The sequence below is a fragment of the Myxocyprinus asiaticus genome, chromosome 7, assembly GCF_019703515.2.
Source record: "Myxocyprinus asiaticus isolate MX2 ecotype Aquarium Trade chromosome 7, UBuf_Myxa_2, whole genome shotgun sequence".
Lineage (NCBI taxonomy): Eukaryota > Metazoa > Chordata > Actinopteri > Cypriniformes > Catostomidae > Myxocyprinus > Myxocyprinus asiaticus.
This window is the reverse complement of record NC_059350.1, coordinates 12,905,253-12,927,150: the sequence shown is the minus strand read 5'-3', so window position 1 is coordinate 12,927,150 and position 21,898 is coordinate 12,905,253. Positions and strand designations below refer to the sequence as shown.

The window sequence follows — 21,898 nt, the reverse complement described above, 5'->3', positions numbered from 1 at the left end:
TGAGAACATAACCCTTCCACGAAAGCTGCCTCGGCGTGCTGGCACCCCAAACACTCGAGACAGATTTCATGGCTGTCTGGAGGGGAGAGATAACGGCCACATTCAGTAGCACAAACGCAGAAGGACATCTTTAAAAATATGCCAAGCGTTTGTGCAAGCTCTTTTAAAAGGAAATATACTCTTTTGAAAATACTCTTTTAGCACCCGCTGAAGTGCCCAGGGGAAGCACAACACTCAACCATGCGAGGGTGAACGCTGATATGCGCCATAAAATCCAGCAGTGTAAGCGAAAGTTGAGGGGATGTACACAATACATGCATTTGGCTCAGAAGATAAAATCTGAATGAGTGGTGCACGCCATCTCCTTTTATACCCGTATGTCAGGGGATGGAGAGTGGCATGCAAATTCCACTCACCAATTCTCATTGGTCTTTTCTATTTTAAGCAAAGGTGATTGGGGCTCTCAAGATCAAACTCTTAGTGTCACTACATCGACACAACATCGAGTGAGTGATAGAAATAGTGAGCCTATTTCATTGTGAATTTGATCTTACACTATTTCCACAGTTATACTCTATATGACTGTAGCATTATTTTGCTCCATTCTCTTGGTATATAGAGGGTACATAATTTGGTACACTTCTCAGCCTCACCCTCTAACAATATAGTAAGGCCTTTTCACACTATTTGCAATATGTTCTTGGTCCGCTGTTTGCACCAGGATATGTGGCATGTTGTTAAAGCTTATAATAGATGTTCTTTAATATGCTTTCCTGCTCAATTCTTGGGAAATAGCGCTCAGTTTAACAAGCCCCTGTCTCAGCAAACCTTTATCTGCAAGCAGCAAACATTTAATTTGAATTTGGCTTTTTTGACATCTATTGGATGTAACAAGCATTCCACAGTCAAGTGGCAAATCATGTTTTTTTATTGTCTATACAAAACAGGGCCCAAGGCAATCTGGGTGCCTTCCTGACATTTTAGTACAGTTTTGTGGAACAACACATTATGTACCGTGCATAAGTTGTTCAATGTGTGGAAAATTGCTTCATTTAGAAAAGGGCCATCATGTCTTCAGCAAGGGATATGCAACAATCCCCACTGTATGCGGTCAAGCATTTATCCTCATCCGGCGATAACACAATGCTTATTTTGTGATGTGTACTTCCACCAAAAAGTCTGTTAGTTGAATGTAAAATGAATGAGGCTTTGATACTGTAATTGGCCATGAACTTTATCTTTACTCCGATAGGTTGTTTTACTAATGGACTTGAGAATGTAAAGCTCCCAAGAGTAGTTTTCAATAAGAGTGTTAAGAAAGGATATAAATTACATGCTGATAAAGAGCCTCATATATCCTTTATGAGAATCCATCATCTCCACAAATACAAGACTGCAATCTAGTGTTTCCCTCCAAGCACATATTGGAAAGCTGTTAAAGATGTTTACAGACTGTAATTCTGTTCATGATACACAGTTAGGTCCGAAAAACCTGCTGCTTTCAATGTGCTTTTATACTCTGGATATTTCTAGAATTCATATATTGATTTTATTGTATTTATAATCAATTAGATTAAACAAATATTCTTAATTTGTATATAAAGGTTTGAATTATTCCGACCAATTGTAAGAGACAGAATGATAATTTTATAATGGTAAATTAGGTACATGCGTGAATTGTGTTAAATAAATGGAAATGTGTTAAACATATTTCATTAATCCCATTTATTATAAATATAATAAAATCAATCTATGAATCTATTAACCTAAACACAGATGATACATTATGAAATGTACAGTTTCTAGAACTATATGTACGACCTCTGAATAATAATGAGATCATGTTAAATTATGCTGTATTATTATTATTATTATTATTATGTTTTTTATATATATATATATATATATATATATATATATATATATATATATATATATATATATACACACACACACACACACACACACTGGTGGCAAAATTTGGAATAATGTACTGATTTTGCTCTTATGGAAAGATATTGGTACTTTTATTCACCAAATTGCCATTTAACTGATCACAATGTATTGTCAGAACATTAATAATGTGACAAATTACTATTACAAAAAAAAAACAAAAAACATTTTCAGAACTTCTTAAACTACTTAAAAGAGTTCTCATCAAAAAATCCTCCACGTGCAGCAATGACAGCTTTGTAGATCTTTGGCATTCTAGCTGCCAGTTTGTCCAGATACTCAGGTGACACGCTTCCTGTGGCACTTGCCATAGATGTGGCTGTCTTGTCGGGCACTTGTCACGCACCTAACAGTCTAGCTGATCCCACTAATAACACTCTTTTCCAATTATCTGTTGTCCAATGTCTGTGTTTATTTGCCCACTCTAACCTTTTCTTTTTGTTTTTCTGTTTCAAAAGTGGCTTTTTCTTTGCAGTTCTTCCCATAAGGCCTGCACCCCTGAATCTTCTCTTTACTGTTGTACGTGAAACTGGTGTTGAGTGGGTAGAATTCAATGAAGCTGTCAGCTGAGGACACGTGATGCGTCTATTTCTCAAACTAGAGACTCCGATGTACTTATCCTCTTGTTTAGTTGTACATCTGGCCTTCCACATCTCTTTCTGTCCTTGTTAGAGCCAGTTGTCCTTTGTCTTTGAAGACTGTAGTGTACACCTTTGTATGAAAGCTTCAGTTTTTTGGCAATTTCAAGCATTGTATAGCCTTCATTCCTCAAAACAATGATTGACTAACAAGTTTATAGAGAAAGCTGTTTCTTTTTTTGCCATTTTTGACCTAATATTGACCTTAAGACATGTCAGTCTATTGCATACTGTGGCAACTCAAAAACAAACACAAAGACAATGTTAAGCTTTATATAACGAGCCAAATAGCTTTCAACTGTGTTTTGATATAATGGCAAGTGATTTTCTAGTAACAAATTAGCAATTTAGCATGATTACTCAAGGATAAGGTGTTGGAGTGATGGCTGCTGGAAATGGGGCCTGTCTAGATTTGACCAAACATGACTTTTTTCAAACAGTGATGGTGCTGTTTTTTTATATCAGTAATGTCCTGACTATACTTTGTGATCAGTTGAATGCCACATTGTTGAATTAAAGTACCAATTTCCTTCTGAAACAGCTAAATCTGTGCATTATTCCAAACCTTTGTCCGCCAGTGATAAATTATATATATATATATATATATATATATATATATATATATATATATATATATATATATATATAATTCTACTGAGAAAAACGCTTAAACCATCCTTACACAATCACATATGCTTTTTTTTTTTTTTTTTTGTGCTCAAAGCTACTGCATACATAAGGCAAATTGCACATTTAAAAAACAGTCCTATTCTTCCTTTCTCTCATTGTGTAGGTAGCAAAGAACATTTGGACTAAGAGGATATGGATTATACAAAGAATAACACGGAAGCTGTGGCATATTTTAATTTGGCTCTGGAGTACACAGCGGGACAAGGATGATGCTTATGTGGTTGTCTCCAGGTCTTGCCAGGAAGAACAGTGGGTGAGTAGACTTCCTGACACTGGATGTTCCACTTCTTTTGTGTGTTTAGTGGCATTAGTGGTGTGTCCTTTCCAGTTTTAAATGAAGGGCTTCATGCTGTGGCCAATCACTGGTATGTAAATGTCAGTTCCACAGCACTCTGGTTGTGGTACACTACAGCAGCCTTTCATCCCAGTTTTACCTCCAATAATTTATGCTAATGATAATTTAGGTGAGAGCTTCCCACAGCTGATGTGCTTATTATTTGTGGTTTGACCGAACCTCATTTTGTCCAGAACTCTTTAAAGGCACAAAAACATGTTTGTTGTTGTTGTTGTTGTTGTAAAGAGTGTTATATATTTTAGATAATCTTATCTAAAATTAACCTAGCATTAAATGTATCTATTTTTAAACGTATCACCCCCTTAAAATGGTGATTTTGGCGTGTCTTACCTCAGAAGTCTTATCCAACAATTAAAATCATACAAGAATAGAAACAAATTTACAAAATGTTGTATTGGTATTCAGTTAAAGGGGCTGTAATCTATTTTAGCCATTTCTAGAATTCCCACAAGCTGAGCCATTGGATTAGCCATGCCCCTTTCCAAATCCCCCAACTCCAAAGATACCAAATTAGCTTTATTGAGACCGATATTGAGCTGAAACGGTTGTCAAAAACAACAGCTGCAAAATAGCGCCCTCAACTGACAGCTGTTATGAGAAACATGGAATAAAAATGGAATTAAGCTTCAATAATTTGCTGAAACTACATTTCTATGAGAACGTGAAAAATTATTGACAGGCAGAAAATGTGTCACGGACACATTTTTGTTTGCTGTTTACAGAGTCTAGAGCTGTCACAGAGACCAGTGAGATATATCAGGACACTAATTAATTTCTTTCAGGGAGTAGTAAACATTTTTGCATACCTTTCCATGAAAAAATCGCTTACAACACCTTTAGTTGTATATATATATTTTAAATTACTGACTAATTTTAATACCAAAAACATAATATTGTATATGTTTTCAGTCTTCTTATGAACACAAATTTGTTTTGTTGTATGAAATACATATATCTCCCTTTAAAAAGTCTTATTTTATTCCACTACATGGCAGTAAGTACTAGGAAACATATTTTTTCTTCCATCACACTATGCAGATCGGAAATGTAGGTGGTGCTCTAATGCATTTTAGCCCTCACAAATGTGCTCATCCATAGACATTCAGTCTAATTTTCAGTTCATGCACCACCCCCATTGTTTCATCGAATATCTTGGCCTCCAAGAGGACTAGGAGCTATATCTTGTCAATTGATAGCTGAGATTCTCCCCTTTGTGATGATATAAAAAAACCAACAGGCAATAACATATTTTGTTCCGACAAATCTGATTATTTGTAGAGCATGCTTTTCTTGATGGACTGCATATTTTGTTCTGGACATCTAGGATATAACATTGGATTATCACCCTAGCAATCTCACAGACAAGAAAAAACGTCAAATTTTGTAAAAGAAACTGCCTATGTTAAAAGCAGACATATAGTTTTTGGCTATTTGGGGCTTACAGCAGCATTGATTGGCGCACAAAAGAGATTTTTGTATTTGTTGTCTAACAGAAATCATATTTCACTCTGTGATTCTTTTAAAAATCTTTCAAACTGTGGTATTAGGGCAACAAAATAGACTGTATAGTCACATTCCTGAGAATGAGAACTTTCATTTGATATATGTCTTGTCCATTTCAGTGCTATGTGACTTTTATAATCATATTAACATTTCTAACACATTACCTCTAGGTGGCGCTTATTTGTGACGCAGATGTTTTCAGCCCTTATTTTATGTAACATAAATGTAAAAGTGATGATATTCTATGAAAATTTCCGATTCTAAGCTTTCAAATGTATCCAGGGACTTTAAAATTTTAAGTGTAAACTTATTTCACAATATAACGCCCCCCCTATGGACATGCCGGCAGGTGCACATAGTTTAAAGTGACACCAAAAAAGCAACACCTTTTACAGCATAATGGAAAGACAAATAATCTATTTTCTCAATTTTAACAAATTTTGTGTTAACTGCATTCGTCAAGCTCAGCACTCAATCCTGTTATCCAAGTTATTGTAAGTAAAATTATTAAACTAATATATGTTTTAAAATGTTTGGAAATACAAGTTTACTAAAATCTACAAGCTAGGACTGGGCAATTAATCAGAATTGCAATAAAATCGACATGTGCAATTTATAAATCACAACAAGCAGCAATTTTATTTACTTTTATTTTTTAATCAGAATTCTATGATGTTTAATTTGCCATTCTGCACATATTTTGCACACTGATGAGATCTTGCCAATCAGAATGCAGTGCACAAAAAGTGAGAGAAAAGGACAGAAATCAGAAAGGTAAATAAAAAATAAAGAAAATCAAAAAGGCACAAAAAAGAACCAACACTAGCATTTATGCCAATCAGCCTCAACATTAAAACCACCTGCCTAATATTGTGTAGGTCCACCTCGTGCTACCAAAACAGCGCCAACCCACATCTCAGAATAGTATACTGAGATGCTATTCTTCTCAGCACAATTGTACAGAGTGGTTATCTGAGTTACCATAGACTTGGTGGTTTTAATGTTGTGGCTGATCATGTTGTGGCATCATCATTAATGCAGAGACAATTGTTTAATGTTGTGGCTGATCATGTTGAGGCATCATCATTAATGCAGAGACAATTGTCCCCTCCTGAAACACTGTTGAAGACTGAAATGCATTTTGAATGTAAAATGTGTGAAGAAGGAAAAACATTTGCCAAAATCGCAATGTCTATCAAAAAATTCAATAAATTTATTTATATATATATATATATATATATATATATATATATATATATATATATATATATTGCACAGCCCTACAACAACCCAACAATTTATCCCAAACTAGCATGCCAGTTCTGATTGATACTGTTGTTTAAATTAGGCTAATTTTGCAACCTTGTTACAGTACCTTCAACCCTGTTACTCATTCTGCCATATTTTTTAATGTTTTAATTTTTATAAATCTAATCTATTTGATTTAATGTTTATTGCTAGGATATAACATATAAATATCAAGGCTTTAAAATATATTTAGACAAGTCACAATTTTTGGTAACAGAGTTGCAAAAATTGCAAAACTCATATCAAATTAATTGAAAATAAACGTCTCATATAATATTTAGTTTGACCTCCTGAGGGTTTTTCTGAAGGTTAAGCACATCCTTTTATTGACCATTTGTTGAAAAAGAAAATAGTTTCAGTCCCTGTTTTGTACCCTATTTGTGGAAAACACTGTAAATGTTTTCTGTGTCGGCCTATGTTTTACGAAAGACCAACTCTTTTTAAAGGTTGCCCTTAAAATGCTCACAGGGGAGATCCAGTAAAGGAGTGCGCTGAAGCCTGTATACAAGGCTTTGTAAAAGCAATATGGGAAGATGCCTTGAGATTAGGCCAGGCCTTGAATTTCAGATTTTGGACCAATACGTTAATGCAGTCCCAAGTGAAGTTGCCTTTATACACTAAGTTGTCGATGTGCTGTATGAGATGGGATTTTAGGTAATTTTTGTAATGTCTTAACACATCTCTACCTTGCCACTGTGTTCTAGTATATACACTGCAGTTCATTTTAACATCAAAGCTTTGCTACGAGCTGCATATTGTAAAATATACAACAAAAGATTTGAGTGATTTGATGAAATAGTAATCGAATCACACTTATGAGGTATGAATGTCTGGAGAAACATCTGTGAAACAAGTTGGCCATAAAATATGCAACAGCATATTTAAATTCCTTTTGCACGAGATGGCACTGCTTTAAAGAGAATTATCATGACAAGAAGCTCATTCAAGTACTGCCATTTAGCTTGTGCAAATCTGATTAAAAAATTCTTTAGATTCTGCTTTTGTTCATATTCAGTGTTGAGGTAAATTAAAGCCTACTGATAAAATAAGCCAATGAAAATATCCAGTCTGCCAAACTACTGTATACTGCATACTTTAAACATAGTATGTTAAACAGTGTTCAGTATGCAATGATACACATTCTTATAGTTGTATTTGTTGTCTTATGTGCACTGTGTCCATTCATCATCTTGGAAATAGTTACTTAGGAAATGTTTACACTAAATTGGGTTAAAATGCTAATTTTAGGCAGTCTGATCAAAAAATGAGTCAAAGAGATTTTAAAATACGGTTGATATTTCTTCTGGTTCATTTCTCACACTAGAAAATAAAGGCCAAGTTAAGTGCATTGCTTCGTGGGATATAGTATTCCATGCAGTGAAAAATTTGCATAATGTTTACAGAATACAGTATATAGAATATACTGAAAAAGTAGCATAAGTAGTATACCTTTCCAATCATACCCCTTGATTTACACTCTAGGGGCATAATGTTACTTAAAATATTCAATCTGAAACCACACCTTTTGCGTTCATGTATAAACACATTTCAATTTAATTTGGGATTTTTTTTTTTCAATATATATATATATATAGACTCAAATTATTCTAAAATATTATAGTTTATGTTTACAATCTTATGATGAAGAGAAAATTGTTGTCTTAACTTTGGAAGCATGTAATTCTGTTTTTTTTTTCCCACTCTATCTCCCTTTAACATGTCTTTTTTGAATTTCACCAGATGGCGGCAAGTTCTAGAAAAAAAAAAAAAAAATTCTCTATCATATTCTATCAGTTCATGCACCACCCTATTGTTTCATCGAATATCTTGGCCTCTGAGTGGACTAGAAGCTCAGTCTAGGTGTTATTAGAAAAATGTGATCCTCCCTTTTGTGATGATATATAACATTTGATCACCAACAGTCCATAACATATATTTTTTATGATGATTTGTTTAGCATGCTTGTCCTGCTGGACTGCATATTTTGTTCTGGACATCTAAGATATAACATTGGATTATTCACCCAAGCAAGCTCACAGACAAGTAAAAAATTGCACTTTCTTTTTGAAAACTGCCTAAGGTAAGAGCATATATACAGTTTGTTGCTTCTTGGGGCTTACAGCAGCAGTGATCAGCACATAAAAGAGATATACAGTATGTATTTGATGTCTTACAGAAAGCATATTTTCCTTTGTGATACTTTTAAAAATCTTTTGAACTGTGGTATTTGGGCACAAAATAAACTGTATAGTAATATTCCTGAAAATAAGAGTGCTATGTGAAAGACTTTTATCTTCATATTCATATATCTACCACATTACCTCCAGGTGGTGCTTATTTGTGATGTGAATGTTTTCAGGCCTTATTTTGTTATTTTATGTAACAAATACAAAAGTGATGGAGTTCAGATTCTAACACCCCCTTTGGACCCACCGGCTGGTCCATAGAGTTTAAGGATAGTTCATCCAAAAACTCTGTCATTATTTACTCATCCTCATGTTTTTCCAAACCTATTGTAGAATGTTAGGTACAATCACTATTGACTGTTTGGGGAAAAAGCAGGGTCTACATTCTTCAGAATTTCTCTTGTGGTCAACATAATAGTCATATGGGTTTGGAACAGTATGAGGGTGAGTAAATTATGACATAATTATCATTTTTAGGTGAACCATTCCTTTAGGGTACTTTGTTTCATTTGTCATTTTGTTCTGGCATCCAGCTGAACTATTGGACATAGAAATATGGACAAGATTTCAGACATCTCAAAGTATTCATGCTGTATGTCTTGACACAAGTGGTGGCTAAAGAAGACTTGAATTAGTAATTGGCAGGTATTGGCCCAGCAGTCTTACAGCTAATCCTTGGGCAATAAGTTTCATTAGACACAGGTCACTGTATTAAACCCAGAAAAACAGCGGGGAACTCCTCAGCACACATGAGGTCTGCAGGGGGTTGCAGTGTGCCATTGATGTACACACCGCCATTTAAGTTTCAAATCTGGTTAACAAGACCTGGATTGTGAGCAGGTGGTTTGTTTCTGCCATCCCGGTCCTCAAAATGTTGCCCCGGGATAATTACATAAAAGGAACACTGTGGACCTTTTTAGACACTTCTTCATACACTCCAAACTGTCAGTCCTAATATTCGCTACCAGAATTAAAAGTGGAATTAGGAATCAAAATACCTTTGCATGTTTAGGAAATTGAGAATGGAATAAAAACTAACTAAAGCTTTCATCATTCACAGGTTTACAGATTATGTTAGCTATGATGTTTTTATTTTGGAGACACTTTACAATAAAGTTGTATTCATTTAAATTAGTTAAAGGGTTAGTTCAGCCAAAAATAAAAATTATTTTGTCATTTACTCACCATTTTGCTGAAGATTTTTAGAAGGATATCTCAGCTCTGCAGGTCCATACGATGCAAGTGAATGGTGATCAGTCCTTTGAAGCTCCAAAAAGCGATAAAATCAGCATAAACATAATCCATCAGACTCCAGTGGTTTAATCAATGTCTTCTGAAGCAATCCAGTTGGTTTTGGGTGAGAACAAACTAGTTTTTCACTGTACATCTTGGAAGCAGTCTCCTTGGCGATCATGATTTCAAGCTCGATTACACTTCCTATAGCACCATCTAGCTCTCTGCGCATGCGTCAAGCCCTTGGAAGTGTAATTGAGCTTGAAATCATGATCGTGCCTAGAGACTGCAATAGCATGATGTACATTGAAAATGGAGTTATATTCGGTCTGTTCTCACCCAAAACCAAACTGCATCGCTTCAGATGACATTGATTAAACCACTGGATTCATTTGGATTTCTTTAATGCTGCCTTTATATGCTTTTTGGACCTTCAAAGTTCTGGCCACCATTCACTTGCATTGTATGGATCTACAGAGCTGAGACTTTCTTTGTTTGTGTTCAGCAGAAGAAATAAAGTCATACACATCTGGGATGGCATGAGGGTGAGTAAATGATGAAAGAATTTAAATGTTTGGGTAAACTATCCCTTTAACGAACTAAAAATTAACAATATATTTAAACTAACTTATTAATCTTGGTTAATGTTAATTTCAACACACACACATACACATATGTTGGTGCAGCTATCATTATGAGGACTCTCCATAGACATAAAGATTTTTATACTGTACAAACTATAGATTCTATCCCCTAACCCTAACCCTACCCCTAAACCTAACCCTCACAGAAACCTTTCTGCATTTTTACATTTTCAATAAAACATAATTTAGTATGTTTTTTAAGTGATTTGAATTATGGGGACACTCGAAATGTCCTCATAAACCACATTTATAGCATAATACCCTTGTAATTACCCGTTTATAACCTAAAAAAAAGTCCTCGTCAACCACTTAAATCTACACACACACACACACACACACACACACATATATATATATATATATCTTTATAACTGTTGTTAAATCATTGTTAGACTTTTTTTTCTTAAATCTTTTATTTGTTAATTATACATTTATAATCTGCTTTGAATTAAGAGTGAATCTTATGTACAGGCCGCATTTCACCCCTTAAACAACAAAAAAGAGAATTATATACAATGCGAGTCAAAACATTATGACCACCAGCCTAATATGCTGTTGGTCCTCTGCGTGGCGCCAAAACAACGCTGACATGTCAAAGCATGGACCCTACAAGACCCCTGAAGGTGTCCTGTGGTATCTGGCACCAAGACATTAGTAGCAGATCCTTCAAGTCGTGTAAGTTTCGAGGTGGAGCCAATGTGGATCAGACTTGTTGGTCCAGCAAATTCCACAGATGCTCAATCGGATTGTGATCTGGGGAATTTGGAGGCCAGGAAAACATCTTGAACTCTTCTTCATGTGCCTCAAACCATTCCCGAACAATGTGTGCAGTGTGGCACTGTTGAAAAGGTCACTGCCATCAGGGAATACCATTGCCATGAAGGGGTGTACCTGGGCTGCAACGCTGTTTAGGTAGGTGGCACATGTCAAATTGATGTCCACATGAATGGCCGGACCCAGTGTTTCCCAGCAGAACATTGCCCAGGGTATCACACTCCCTCCACCGGTTTGTCGTCTTCCCACAGTGCATTCTGGTGCCATCACTTCCCCAGGTAAATGGCATACATGGCCGCCCATGTGATATAAAAGAAAATGGGACTCATTGGACCAGATGGCCTTCTTCCACTGCTCCAAGGTCCAGTTCTGATGCACGCCTGCCCATTGCAGGCACTTTTGACGGTGGACAGGGGTCATCATTGGCACTCTGCGGCTACTCAGCCCCATACGCAGCAGGGTGCAATGCACTGTGTTGTGACACATTACTCCCGTAAGCATCATTAACATTTTTGGTGACTTGTGCAACAATCATTTCAGAGATGCTCTGACCCAGTCGTCTCGCCATAAAAATTTGGCCCTTGTCAGGTGTTTACCCCTGCCCATTTCTCCTGCATTCAACACTTTGACTACAAGAAATGTAAGCGCAGCATAGTTCTAGCGGGAAGACTAGCAGCTGCACATCACATCATTAGCTAGGTAACTCCTAGCCAATCACATGTAAGCCATTGCTTTATAAGTCTGCTCACAATCTATTACATTGCTGTTACAGTGTGCTAACATGGCAACCTCTACCACCCCACCATCACAAGTTGAGTCCCATCCTGCACGGGAGTAGGCTCCTCACCCCTGCCTCCTATCTCCGGCAGGATCTGATGGTTCCGAGTACAACAACTTCGGATCGCCAGACAGGGCTTACACCAAAGAGAGACATTACATTCCTGTTTTCTATTCATCAAATAAATGTAATCTAAAACTTTACTCAAATCTGCGAGTCTTCCTGATAGAACTGATTATTTGCCTACCATCTAATCTACCCAGACCTTGACATGTGGCCTTTTTAGGAGATGATCAACATTATTCACTTCACCTGTGAGTGGTCATAATGTTTTGGCTCATCGGTGTGTATATATATATATATATATATATATATATATATATATATATATATTATATTTTGAAAGATTAAGAATTTTTGCATTGTGAGATTATTTTCATGACAATTAAGCGCTTCCCCTCCACTATTATGCTTACATTACTTTAATATTTTACTGTAATAATACACATTTTCCTCTGCTACTACACTGATACTGCTACTCTAAAAGAAGTCTTCATTTTATGCAAAACATAACTTCTTATTTCTTTTGATTTTGGGGTGAAATATTTTGTGGACATGAAAGGCTTTGTGAGATTCACAAAAATTCCAAAAAGTCCCAAACTATTTTATCTTGAAGTTGCCGACAAACTTTTTATTTGTGATTACCTCATTCACCCAAAAATTTTACAGACACACACAAACAATTTCAGAACACACCTTGTGGCAAACAATTTGTTTGATGATGGAGATGAGCTTGATATAAGATCTTGCATGTCAAACATGCAGCTGACATTGTACATTATTTAATGCCGTAAACACAGTTTTAATTATAAGTTATTGGTGCAGGGGTAATATATTTGCCGAAAATCTAAATTCCTTTAGTTTTTTTTTAAAAGAACTCGACTCAGAACACACAGTTGCAAGGTTTATTAAATAATTCAGGACTATAAAGATATGCAGTATTCTACAAGTCTCTGAGCAAACTACACAACTAGTCCTTTTCTAAATGTAATACTATAGCCAAACCTGGCTGCCATGGTTAGTGATACAGTAATACAATAAAATAAATGGATTTTAAATGCAAAAAAACTAATGCCTTAGGTCACCATATGGATAATTTGGAACAAGGCAGAAATTCTGTTTCAACATAAGTTATTCCTATTACTATGGGTCATATTAATTTTAAATAATTATTATAATAATAATACAAATAAAAACATAGGAAGGCAAGCAGCACCCCTGTCTTGGTTAGAGCTGACACTACTAGACCATACATTATATTATTTTTCCTCTGTGTCTATATGGCCAGTCAGTGGTAGCACTGTTAAGAATGAACACCACATGAATTGTACTGAAGCCAACACTGTACTGTAAATGTCACTCTCCTTCACAAGTTTGCTTGTTTCTTGTTTAACAGAGAAATTTGGTTAGAAGAGGATAGGTGGCCAAACCCTCCAACTTGCAGACATGTACTGGGCACACACACACACACACACACACACACACACACACACACACACACCGCTGCATGGAACAAGATACAGCTCGGAGAAAATAAGCCATTACAGGGAAAGGAGAAGAAATTAAGAGTGGAGGAGGAGTTTTGGGCGTATGTGGTGTGAAGTTAAAATGAGTCCATGGCCTTGAATTCGCTGAGGGCTTGGACGGGGGAGATGTGTTTCTTCTGTGAGCCCCGCCTGACACGGGTCTGGCACTCCTCGGGTTTTTCTCTCTTCACCAGGGGCTTCTTCTCCGGGGCCTTCATGCGCCAGGACACCACTGGAGAATTGACCGCCGCTGTGCCGTACACCTTCTGGTATTTGGTGGAAGCCACATAGGAGGCCTTGACCGTGAGAACCACAGCATTCATCAAGTTCTTGGCAGCCTGGATGAGGGATGTAGCACTGTCCAGCTGGATATGGAGCAACAGTGAAAGAGAATATTCAGGTTAGTGGATTTTCAGTGTTTTGAGTTCAGTGGACTGTTAATAAATGGGTGTTTCTTCAACTTTGGGCACTTTTAGCCCTGAACATTTCTAGAAAGTAAAATTTTTCACACTCTCACTATAGTTTAATAATTTGTCTACTTACAATGTTCAACAGTGTATGTACATGCATCAAAGGAAATTTATGTTATGTCTTTTTTTCCCCCCTCTCTCTCTGAAAGTCATGGTCATTTCAACCACACCTCCAATTCTGTAATAGGTTTAATAGAATTCCTTGGTGGAAATGACAGTGATGGAAATGACAATTTTAAAGAAACAATTTTTCTTTTTTAAGAAAATGATAACAATGAAATAAAACTGCCGACTCATTTGTCTTGCTAATGCTAATTTATAGATATAATTTTATGTATGCAAAATCCACACAATTAAATAGTATTTTCACACTTTTTGCATCATTTAACAAATTTACAGCTCGATTGGAAATGACAGCCAATAAAAATATTCTGCTCACAACTGATATTTACCTTGATTTTTTTTTTTTAAACAACACTTGCCTAATATTTTATTTCAAGCATGGTATTCACTGACACTTGTTGACTTGGTTATATTAAGGGGCAAAATTGTATGGTGTGGTGGAAGTGTGGTTTGAAAAATAGATATCATTTTCACACAAATATTTAAATGGTTTATTTCACTCATTTTGTAGATTACCATTTTTTTTTTTTTTTTTAAATACATTTTCATATTTCAATACTGAAGTCTGGGTCTGGGCTAAAATAATCAACTCTATACATACAATGTATTTGAAAAGTACCAAAAAGTTTCTTTCTTTATATCTTTCTTCCTTTAGAAGTCAGTTTAAATGTGAACTTCATAAAACCAAATTATATATATATATATATATATATATATATATATATATATATATATATATATATATATATATATATATATATATATATATATATATATATATATATATATATATGTATACAGTACTGTGCAAATGTTTTAGGCACTTGTGAAAAATGCTGCATAGTGAGAATGTCTTCAAAAATAATGAAATAAATAGTTTTCATTTATCACTTAATGTCATACAAAGTCCAGTAAACATTAAAAAGCTAAATAAATTTTCGGTGTGACCACCTTTGCCTTTAAAACAGCATCAATTCTCCTAGGTTCACCTGGACACAGTTTTTCTTGGTTGTTGGCAGATAGGATGTTCCAAGCTTCTTGGAGAATTTGTCACAGTTCTTCAATCTATTTAGGCTGTCTCAATTGCTTCTGTCTCTATATGTAATCTCAGACAGACACGATGTTCAGTGGGGAGCCTTGTGGGGGCCATGACATCTGTTGCAGGGCTCCCTGTTCTTCTATTCCAACCTATGGCACGCATGCCAGTATTGGCACATGGAGGGGTAATCACTGGCATGCCAGCAACAGCAAGAGAGGAGTAGACTATTTTATTTATATAAATTCTGCACCTGCATTCCAATCTACATCTTGATGTAATCCTTCCTCATGATCACACACCATGTTTTCATGAGCTGAATGGGAGGCTAAACAAAAAGTTGAAATGTGATGAGACTTCAATATACCCAACAGACTCATGCAGCACATGCAAGCCATTCACGCATCGCGGCCGCTTTGCTTTTGTCAGGCTGCGCGGATGACAGCCTACATTCCGTGTTTCATTTGTTTCTTTTTGCTTTCAGAACAACACATGATATAATAAGGAAAACACCACTATTAATCCTTGAGGTTCCCAACCCAGCATACAGGCATACCTCCCTTAAACCATAGTCACACTCAAAATTACATTAAATGATTAAAAGAGAAAACATAAACCCACATCGTGGGTTCAAATCTGAGTCTATTCCAAATATAAATTAAACCTGGAAATAAAGTTTAAGTATTTTGCAGGTGCGATTAATTGAAAAGTGTTATAGCTGATCGGCTTGCACACACAGCACAAGTCTCGTCACACTCCCATTCGGCTGATGGAAACCCACTGCGTGATCATGAGGAAGGATTACATCAAGATGTAGATTGGAATGCAAGTCAGGTGACAAAACTTCATATAAATAAAATAGCCTCCTCCTTTCTCACTGTTGCTTGCATGCTAGTGATTACCCCTCTCTATGATTTTGGAAAATGTATGACATAATATAAGAAATATTTAAGACCTAAAGGGACAGGTTTTCTTTCATTAAAGCACTTTCACAAGATGCTCTGTGAAAATTCACATGCAAGGTTTTTCACATGTAGGTTTTGCAAAAACAATTCCCTCAAACTGTTATGCTGATAATATCATTTGTAATGAAAAAAGCTATTAAAATAGAAAAATGCAAGATAGAAACATTTTCACAAGTGGTCTCAAACTTTGGAAAATCACATACATGTACAGCCATTGACCAGAAAAATAAAAAATGGCACTCCATGTCAAAAAGGTTTCCGACCCCTGTTCTATTCTAATCTTTTCTATTTGCAAAAGTAATGTTTGGGAGTCTAACATTTATATTTCCTATTGACACACTAAAGATGAAGATATAAATAACCATCTTAAGACAAATGCTTTTGTGAAACATCTTATGTGCCTAAGACTTTTGCACAGTACTGTATAAATCAACCCCTGGGACATGAAATTGCCCAAAGTAAAAAAAATAAAATAAAAATAAAAACATCCAACTATGTGTAGAAAAGAGTATAAGTGTTATATTTATTGCAAAATGAAAAATTTAGCCGTTCTAACTTCCACAAGACTGAGCCGTTGATTTAGCCAAGCCCCCTCTTTCCAAAACACCGCACCGATGCCATTGAAACCGACACAAAGCATGTTCCTACTGATGCTAAAAACAACAGTAGCAAAATAGCACCCTCAACTGACAAATTATGAATCAGAATATGGCATTAAGCCTCAATAATTCGCTGCAACTACAATACTATGAGAACATGCAAAATGATTGACAGGCAGAAATCGTCAGAGGCATCGGCCCACAGACATATTTTTGTTGGCTGTTTACAGAGTCTAGAGCTGTCACTTAGACTGGAGAGATATCTCATGACACTTATTTCAGTGATATCTTTCAGGGAGTAAGACATTTTTTTGCATACCTTTCCATGAAAAAAAATCGCTTACAGCGAAAAAAAATTATATGATGTCAGTGGTATGTTACATTTGTTGTCATATAGGGCTCTATTTTCATGACCAATGACCGTGCGCTACGTATTATCACATTTTTCGTGAGGGCACTAATTCTAAGTGCAATTTTTGTCCAAGCGCAAGTGGTTGTGGGTGGGAGTGTTTGCACTATCTGTGGGTGTATGCGCACAAACTGGGGGTGTATTGTATGTAAATGAAGTGCCGCAAAGTGCAATTTGCTATTTTCTTGAGAAATAGGTAATTGCGCTAAGACGTTTGAGAAGCACGTCTAATCTCGTGTGGTGAACAATCGGTTCAGATGACATTCCATGAGCCAGTTTATGGCAGAGCCCCTACCTAACTGTCAAGGCAAAGAAGAGTGGCTCCATTTTGATTGGATCGTGGCAGACCAACACAAACATATGTCAAGCACAGCCATCAGATAAGCTACTCGGACAACTGCCAGACACCCCTCACAAGGCAGGAAGGACCTTCCGACATGTTGGAAAAGACTTCTCATTGGTCCATGAGTGGTTTCTTAGCAACCTCTCAAATCCCCCATCCTAAGGTTTGCCCCAAGATCAGAGCTGAGATAAAGACCATAAATATTCTTCAAGACCTCTCGAAGCAGCATTAACTGACCATGTGTCAAAAGTTGAAACAAAGACACCACAAAGACAAATCTTTACACACAAACTTTTACTCCTACATGGACACCAACTGCAACATATCCACTCCATGTTTGTTCACAGAATGTTTATGTACAGTAAATTGCAGTAGTTCAATTAGCACAATAGTTCACACAAACTGAACTATGGTGGTATAAATTAATGCATGAGTAATATTTAATCTTTCAATATCATATTTGGTCCCCAAGAGCATTTTTAAGAGGTTTGGAAAAGGAACAATGCATAGATGAAATTTTAAAGACATTGTTTTAACTATGTACTTTGAAATATGCAAATGTTCCACACAGAGAAGGGAGGGTGAGCCACACTGTGTGGGCCCCCTCTGATGTCAGCAGCCAATCATAACCCTGAAACAGGAAGGCGCCAAACTGAAATCTCCTCCTCATCAGGAAGGTATGAAACTATCCTCCGGATGACCACATCTTTGTCCTGAGTGCCCATCCAGAGGGTCGTTAACAGGATACACTTATATAACACTTCTCCGTTCTGCATTTTCGGCTGTTTGAGTTCAGGAGGAATAACAGAATAATAATCAACGTTCTGAGTTCACAGCTGTTCGAGTTTGGGAGCAATAACAGAATAATAATCAACGTTCTGATTTTCCGGCTGTTCGAGTTTGGGAGCAATAACAGAATAATAACCAACGTTCTGAGTTCCCAGGCTTTTCGAGTTCTGGAGCAATGACAGAACAATAATCAACATTTTGAATCTCTGGCCTGAGTGGTAGGAGATATAACAGGATACAAACACCCAACATTCTTAGTGCCCATCCGAGAGACAGTAGAAGATCGACTATGTTCCAAGTCTCACAACAAGAGACTACTGCAATGCCAAGTTCGGAATCCTGATACCAGGGAGATAACTACAGAGACAAAGTTTAGCTCTGGCGAGCAAATCTTCTCTTCAAGTTTTGTGCATCTGCGTGTTCCAGATGATGAATCTTGCACTGACATAAGGGCTGTATATCTGCATGTTCCAGATTGCAAGAACCCTCTCAGTGCTTCCAGGCTGTTGAAATGGAATCCAACTCCTTCCCCACTGTAAGGCGGTCCTGAGCCCAAGCGGAAGACGTCGCCAGCACCGAACTCATCGACCGATCAAGAAAAACGTAAATATCACTACTAAACCTCTTTCCAGAGGCCTTGGCATTAGTGTATATTATCAGTTTATGATTATCTAATGTTCCTTAGATTGCTTAAGCTATGTGTCAAATGTCTAGCAAATAAACTTAGAGTTATTTGTTTAAATATAAATTAAGTTTTCACCTAATTAATTAATAGAGAAACAGCAGCTTATCTTTCCATAAGATAATAGTCATACTTTGCCATTGCTACATCCAATTCAACCACTTACATCTTTCCATCCTATGCACTTTATTTAACTATTCATTTATTTTATCTTGTAACATATTAGTACCACTTTGTAGTTTTTGTTAGTTATTCTTGTTTATTTATTTATTTATTTTTTTACTTTTTTGTAAATAAAACTTATTTTATTACAACTGTGTGTTCATTGTGTTGATGATACAGAAGAGCTCTAAGGGTAAGGCTGATCTTGAATCTTTCAGATTATTCAGATGACCAACTCTCTCCAATTTACATATTTTTAATTTATTAAATGGTTCATCTGGACCATTTTCAAGGTGAAACTCCTTAGCTGGTGCCCTGAGGATGGAGGGAGGGACTGTCTGATATTAATAATCACAAACACATACACCTTAAGTGAAGTGTGATAAAAAAATTTTTTTTTAAATCACCATATACTTTGGTATCTTGTGTGAGGTGCAGTTCATTTCAGTTGGTACCAGGGTGATTCTCACTATGCTCGGCACATAGCCTAAAATCAGTTCCTGCATTTGCAGTTTGGAGATTCTACCAGCAGGTGGTAATAAAGTTAATTTCCAATCTCTGAAAGTACAGAACATCATATTATGTCCCTGACAATCATTTTTGTAGCCGTTTTATGAAACAAAACCAAAAATGAATTAAACTTTCTAGAGGTCAAGGTTTATTTTTATTTCTTTTTTTTAATTATTACTATTATTATGTTTAGGCTATATTTACAATTGTATTTACAATCTAGAGTAATTTATATTGGTATTTCTCCACCTGTTGACAGATTGATTTTTAAGTTACTGCAAAAGTGGCCAGTGGAAGAAGTTGGAGAGGGTAAAATGTTCAAATCAAATCAAATCAAATCACTTTATTGTCACACAGCCGTATACACAAGTGCTATGGTGTGTGAAATTCTTGGGTGCAGTTCCGATCAACATAGCAGTCGTGACAGTGATGAGACATATACCAATTTACAATAACATCAAATTAACACAGCACAATTTAAACATCTGATATACACATAATTACACTCAACAATATACAAATAATAACATACACTGTACAGTATACAATACGCACTATATAGATACACATTATTCAATAAAAATAAAAATAAAAATATATAAAAAAAGTATATATATATATAGAATGTACAATATTGTACTGTATTGACATTCAGGCTGTCGGTTGATAGTCAGTTGTTAAGAGAGAATATAATATAATAGTAATATAATTTATGACAGTCCGGTGTGAGATATAAGAGTAAGGGTAATAAAGTGCAGTGCTGATGTATTTGATCATGGGAGATCAAGAGTTCAGAAGTCTGATTGCTTGGGGGAAGAAGCTGTCATGGAGACGGCTGTTGCGGGTCCTGATGCTGCGATACCGCCTACCTGATGGTAGCAGTGAGAACAGCCCATGGCTCGGGTGGCTGGAGTCTCTGATGATCCTCCGAGCTTTTTTCACACACCGCCTTGTATATATTTCCTGGAGGGAGGGAAGCTCACCTCCGATGATGTGTCTGGCAGTTCGCACCACCCTTTGCAGTGCTTTGCGGTTGTGGGCGGTGCTATTGCCGTACCAGGCGGAGATGCAGCCAGTCAGGATGCTCTCTACAGTGCAGGTGTAGAACCGTGTGAGGATGTGGCGGTTCATTCTAAACTTCCTCAGCCATCTCAGGAAGAAGAGGCGCTGATGAGCCTTCTTCACAACGACTTCAGTGTGGATGGACCATGTGAGTTCCTCAGTGATGTGGACACCCAGGAACTTGAAGCTGCTGACTCTCTGCACTGGTGCTCCATTGATGGTGATGGGACTGTGTTCTCTGTCTTTTCTTCTGAAGTCCACCACAAGCTCTTTGTCTTACTGACGTTGAGGGAGAGGTTGTGCTCCTGACACCAGTGTGTCAGAGTGTGCACCTCCTCTCTGTAGGCTGTTTCATCATTGTCAGTGATCAGACCTACCACCGTCGTGTCATCAGCAAACTTAATGATGGCATTGGAGCTATGTGTTGCCACACAGTCATGTGTGTACAGGGAATACAGGAGTGGGCTGAGAACACAGCTCTGTGGGGCTCCAGTGTTGAGGGTCAGTGAGGAGGAGATGTTGCTGCCTATTCTAACCACCTGGCATCTGCTTGACAGGAAGTCCAGGATCCAGCTGCACAGCGAGCTGTTTAAGCCCAGAGCCCGGAGTTTCTCATCTAGCTTGGAGGGCACTATGGTATTGAATGCTGAGCTGTAGTCTACAAACAGCATTCCCACATAAGTGTTCTTTTTTTCCAGGTGGGAGAGAGCAGTGTGTAGTGTAGATGCAATGGCATCATCAGTGGAGTGGTTGTTGCGGTAAGCAAACTGCAGCGGGTCAAGAGAGAGAGGCAATACAGAGCAGATGTAATCTCTGATTAGCCTCTCAAAGCATTTGCTGATGATGGGGGTCAGAGCAACAGGACGCCAGTCATTTAAGCAAGTTATTTTTGATTGTTTTGGAACAGGCACAATGGTGGATGTTTTAAAGCATGTGGGGACTACAGACAAAGAGAGGGAAAGGTTGAAAATGTCCGTAAAACACCAGCCAGCTGGTTCACGCACGCTCTGATGACACGGCCCGGAATGCCGAAACGCGGATTTGCGGATATTCACCCGTCGGAAGGATCGGGTTACATCCGCTACAGAGACGGAGAGTAA

At 36.9% G+C, this 21,898-nt stretch overlaps 1 protein-coding gene across 2 annotated transcripts in view; it reads right to left on the bottom strand.

Moving 5' to 3' along the window:
• Positions 1–13,013: 13,013 nt before the first annotated feature.
• LOC127444421 (catenin alpha-2-like) overlaps positions 13,014–21,898 on the bottom strand; it is a 786,240-nt gene continuing 777,355 nt past the window's right edge. For both annotated transcript variants that reach the window (XM_051703784.1, XM_051703785.1), the window contains exon 18: positions 13,014–14,013. In XM_051703784.1, coding sequence (XP_051559744.1) covers positions 13,726–14,013 — 288 coding nt within the window. In that variant the 3' untranslated portion in view covers positions 13,014–13,725. The remainder of the gene's footprint in view (positions 14,014–21,898) is intronic.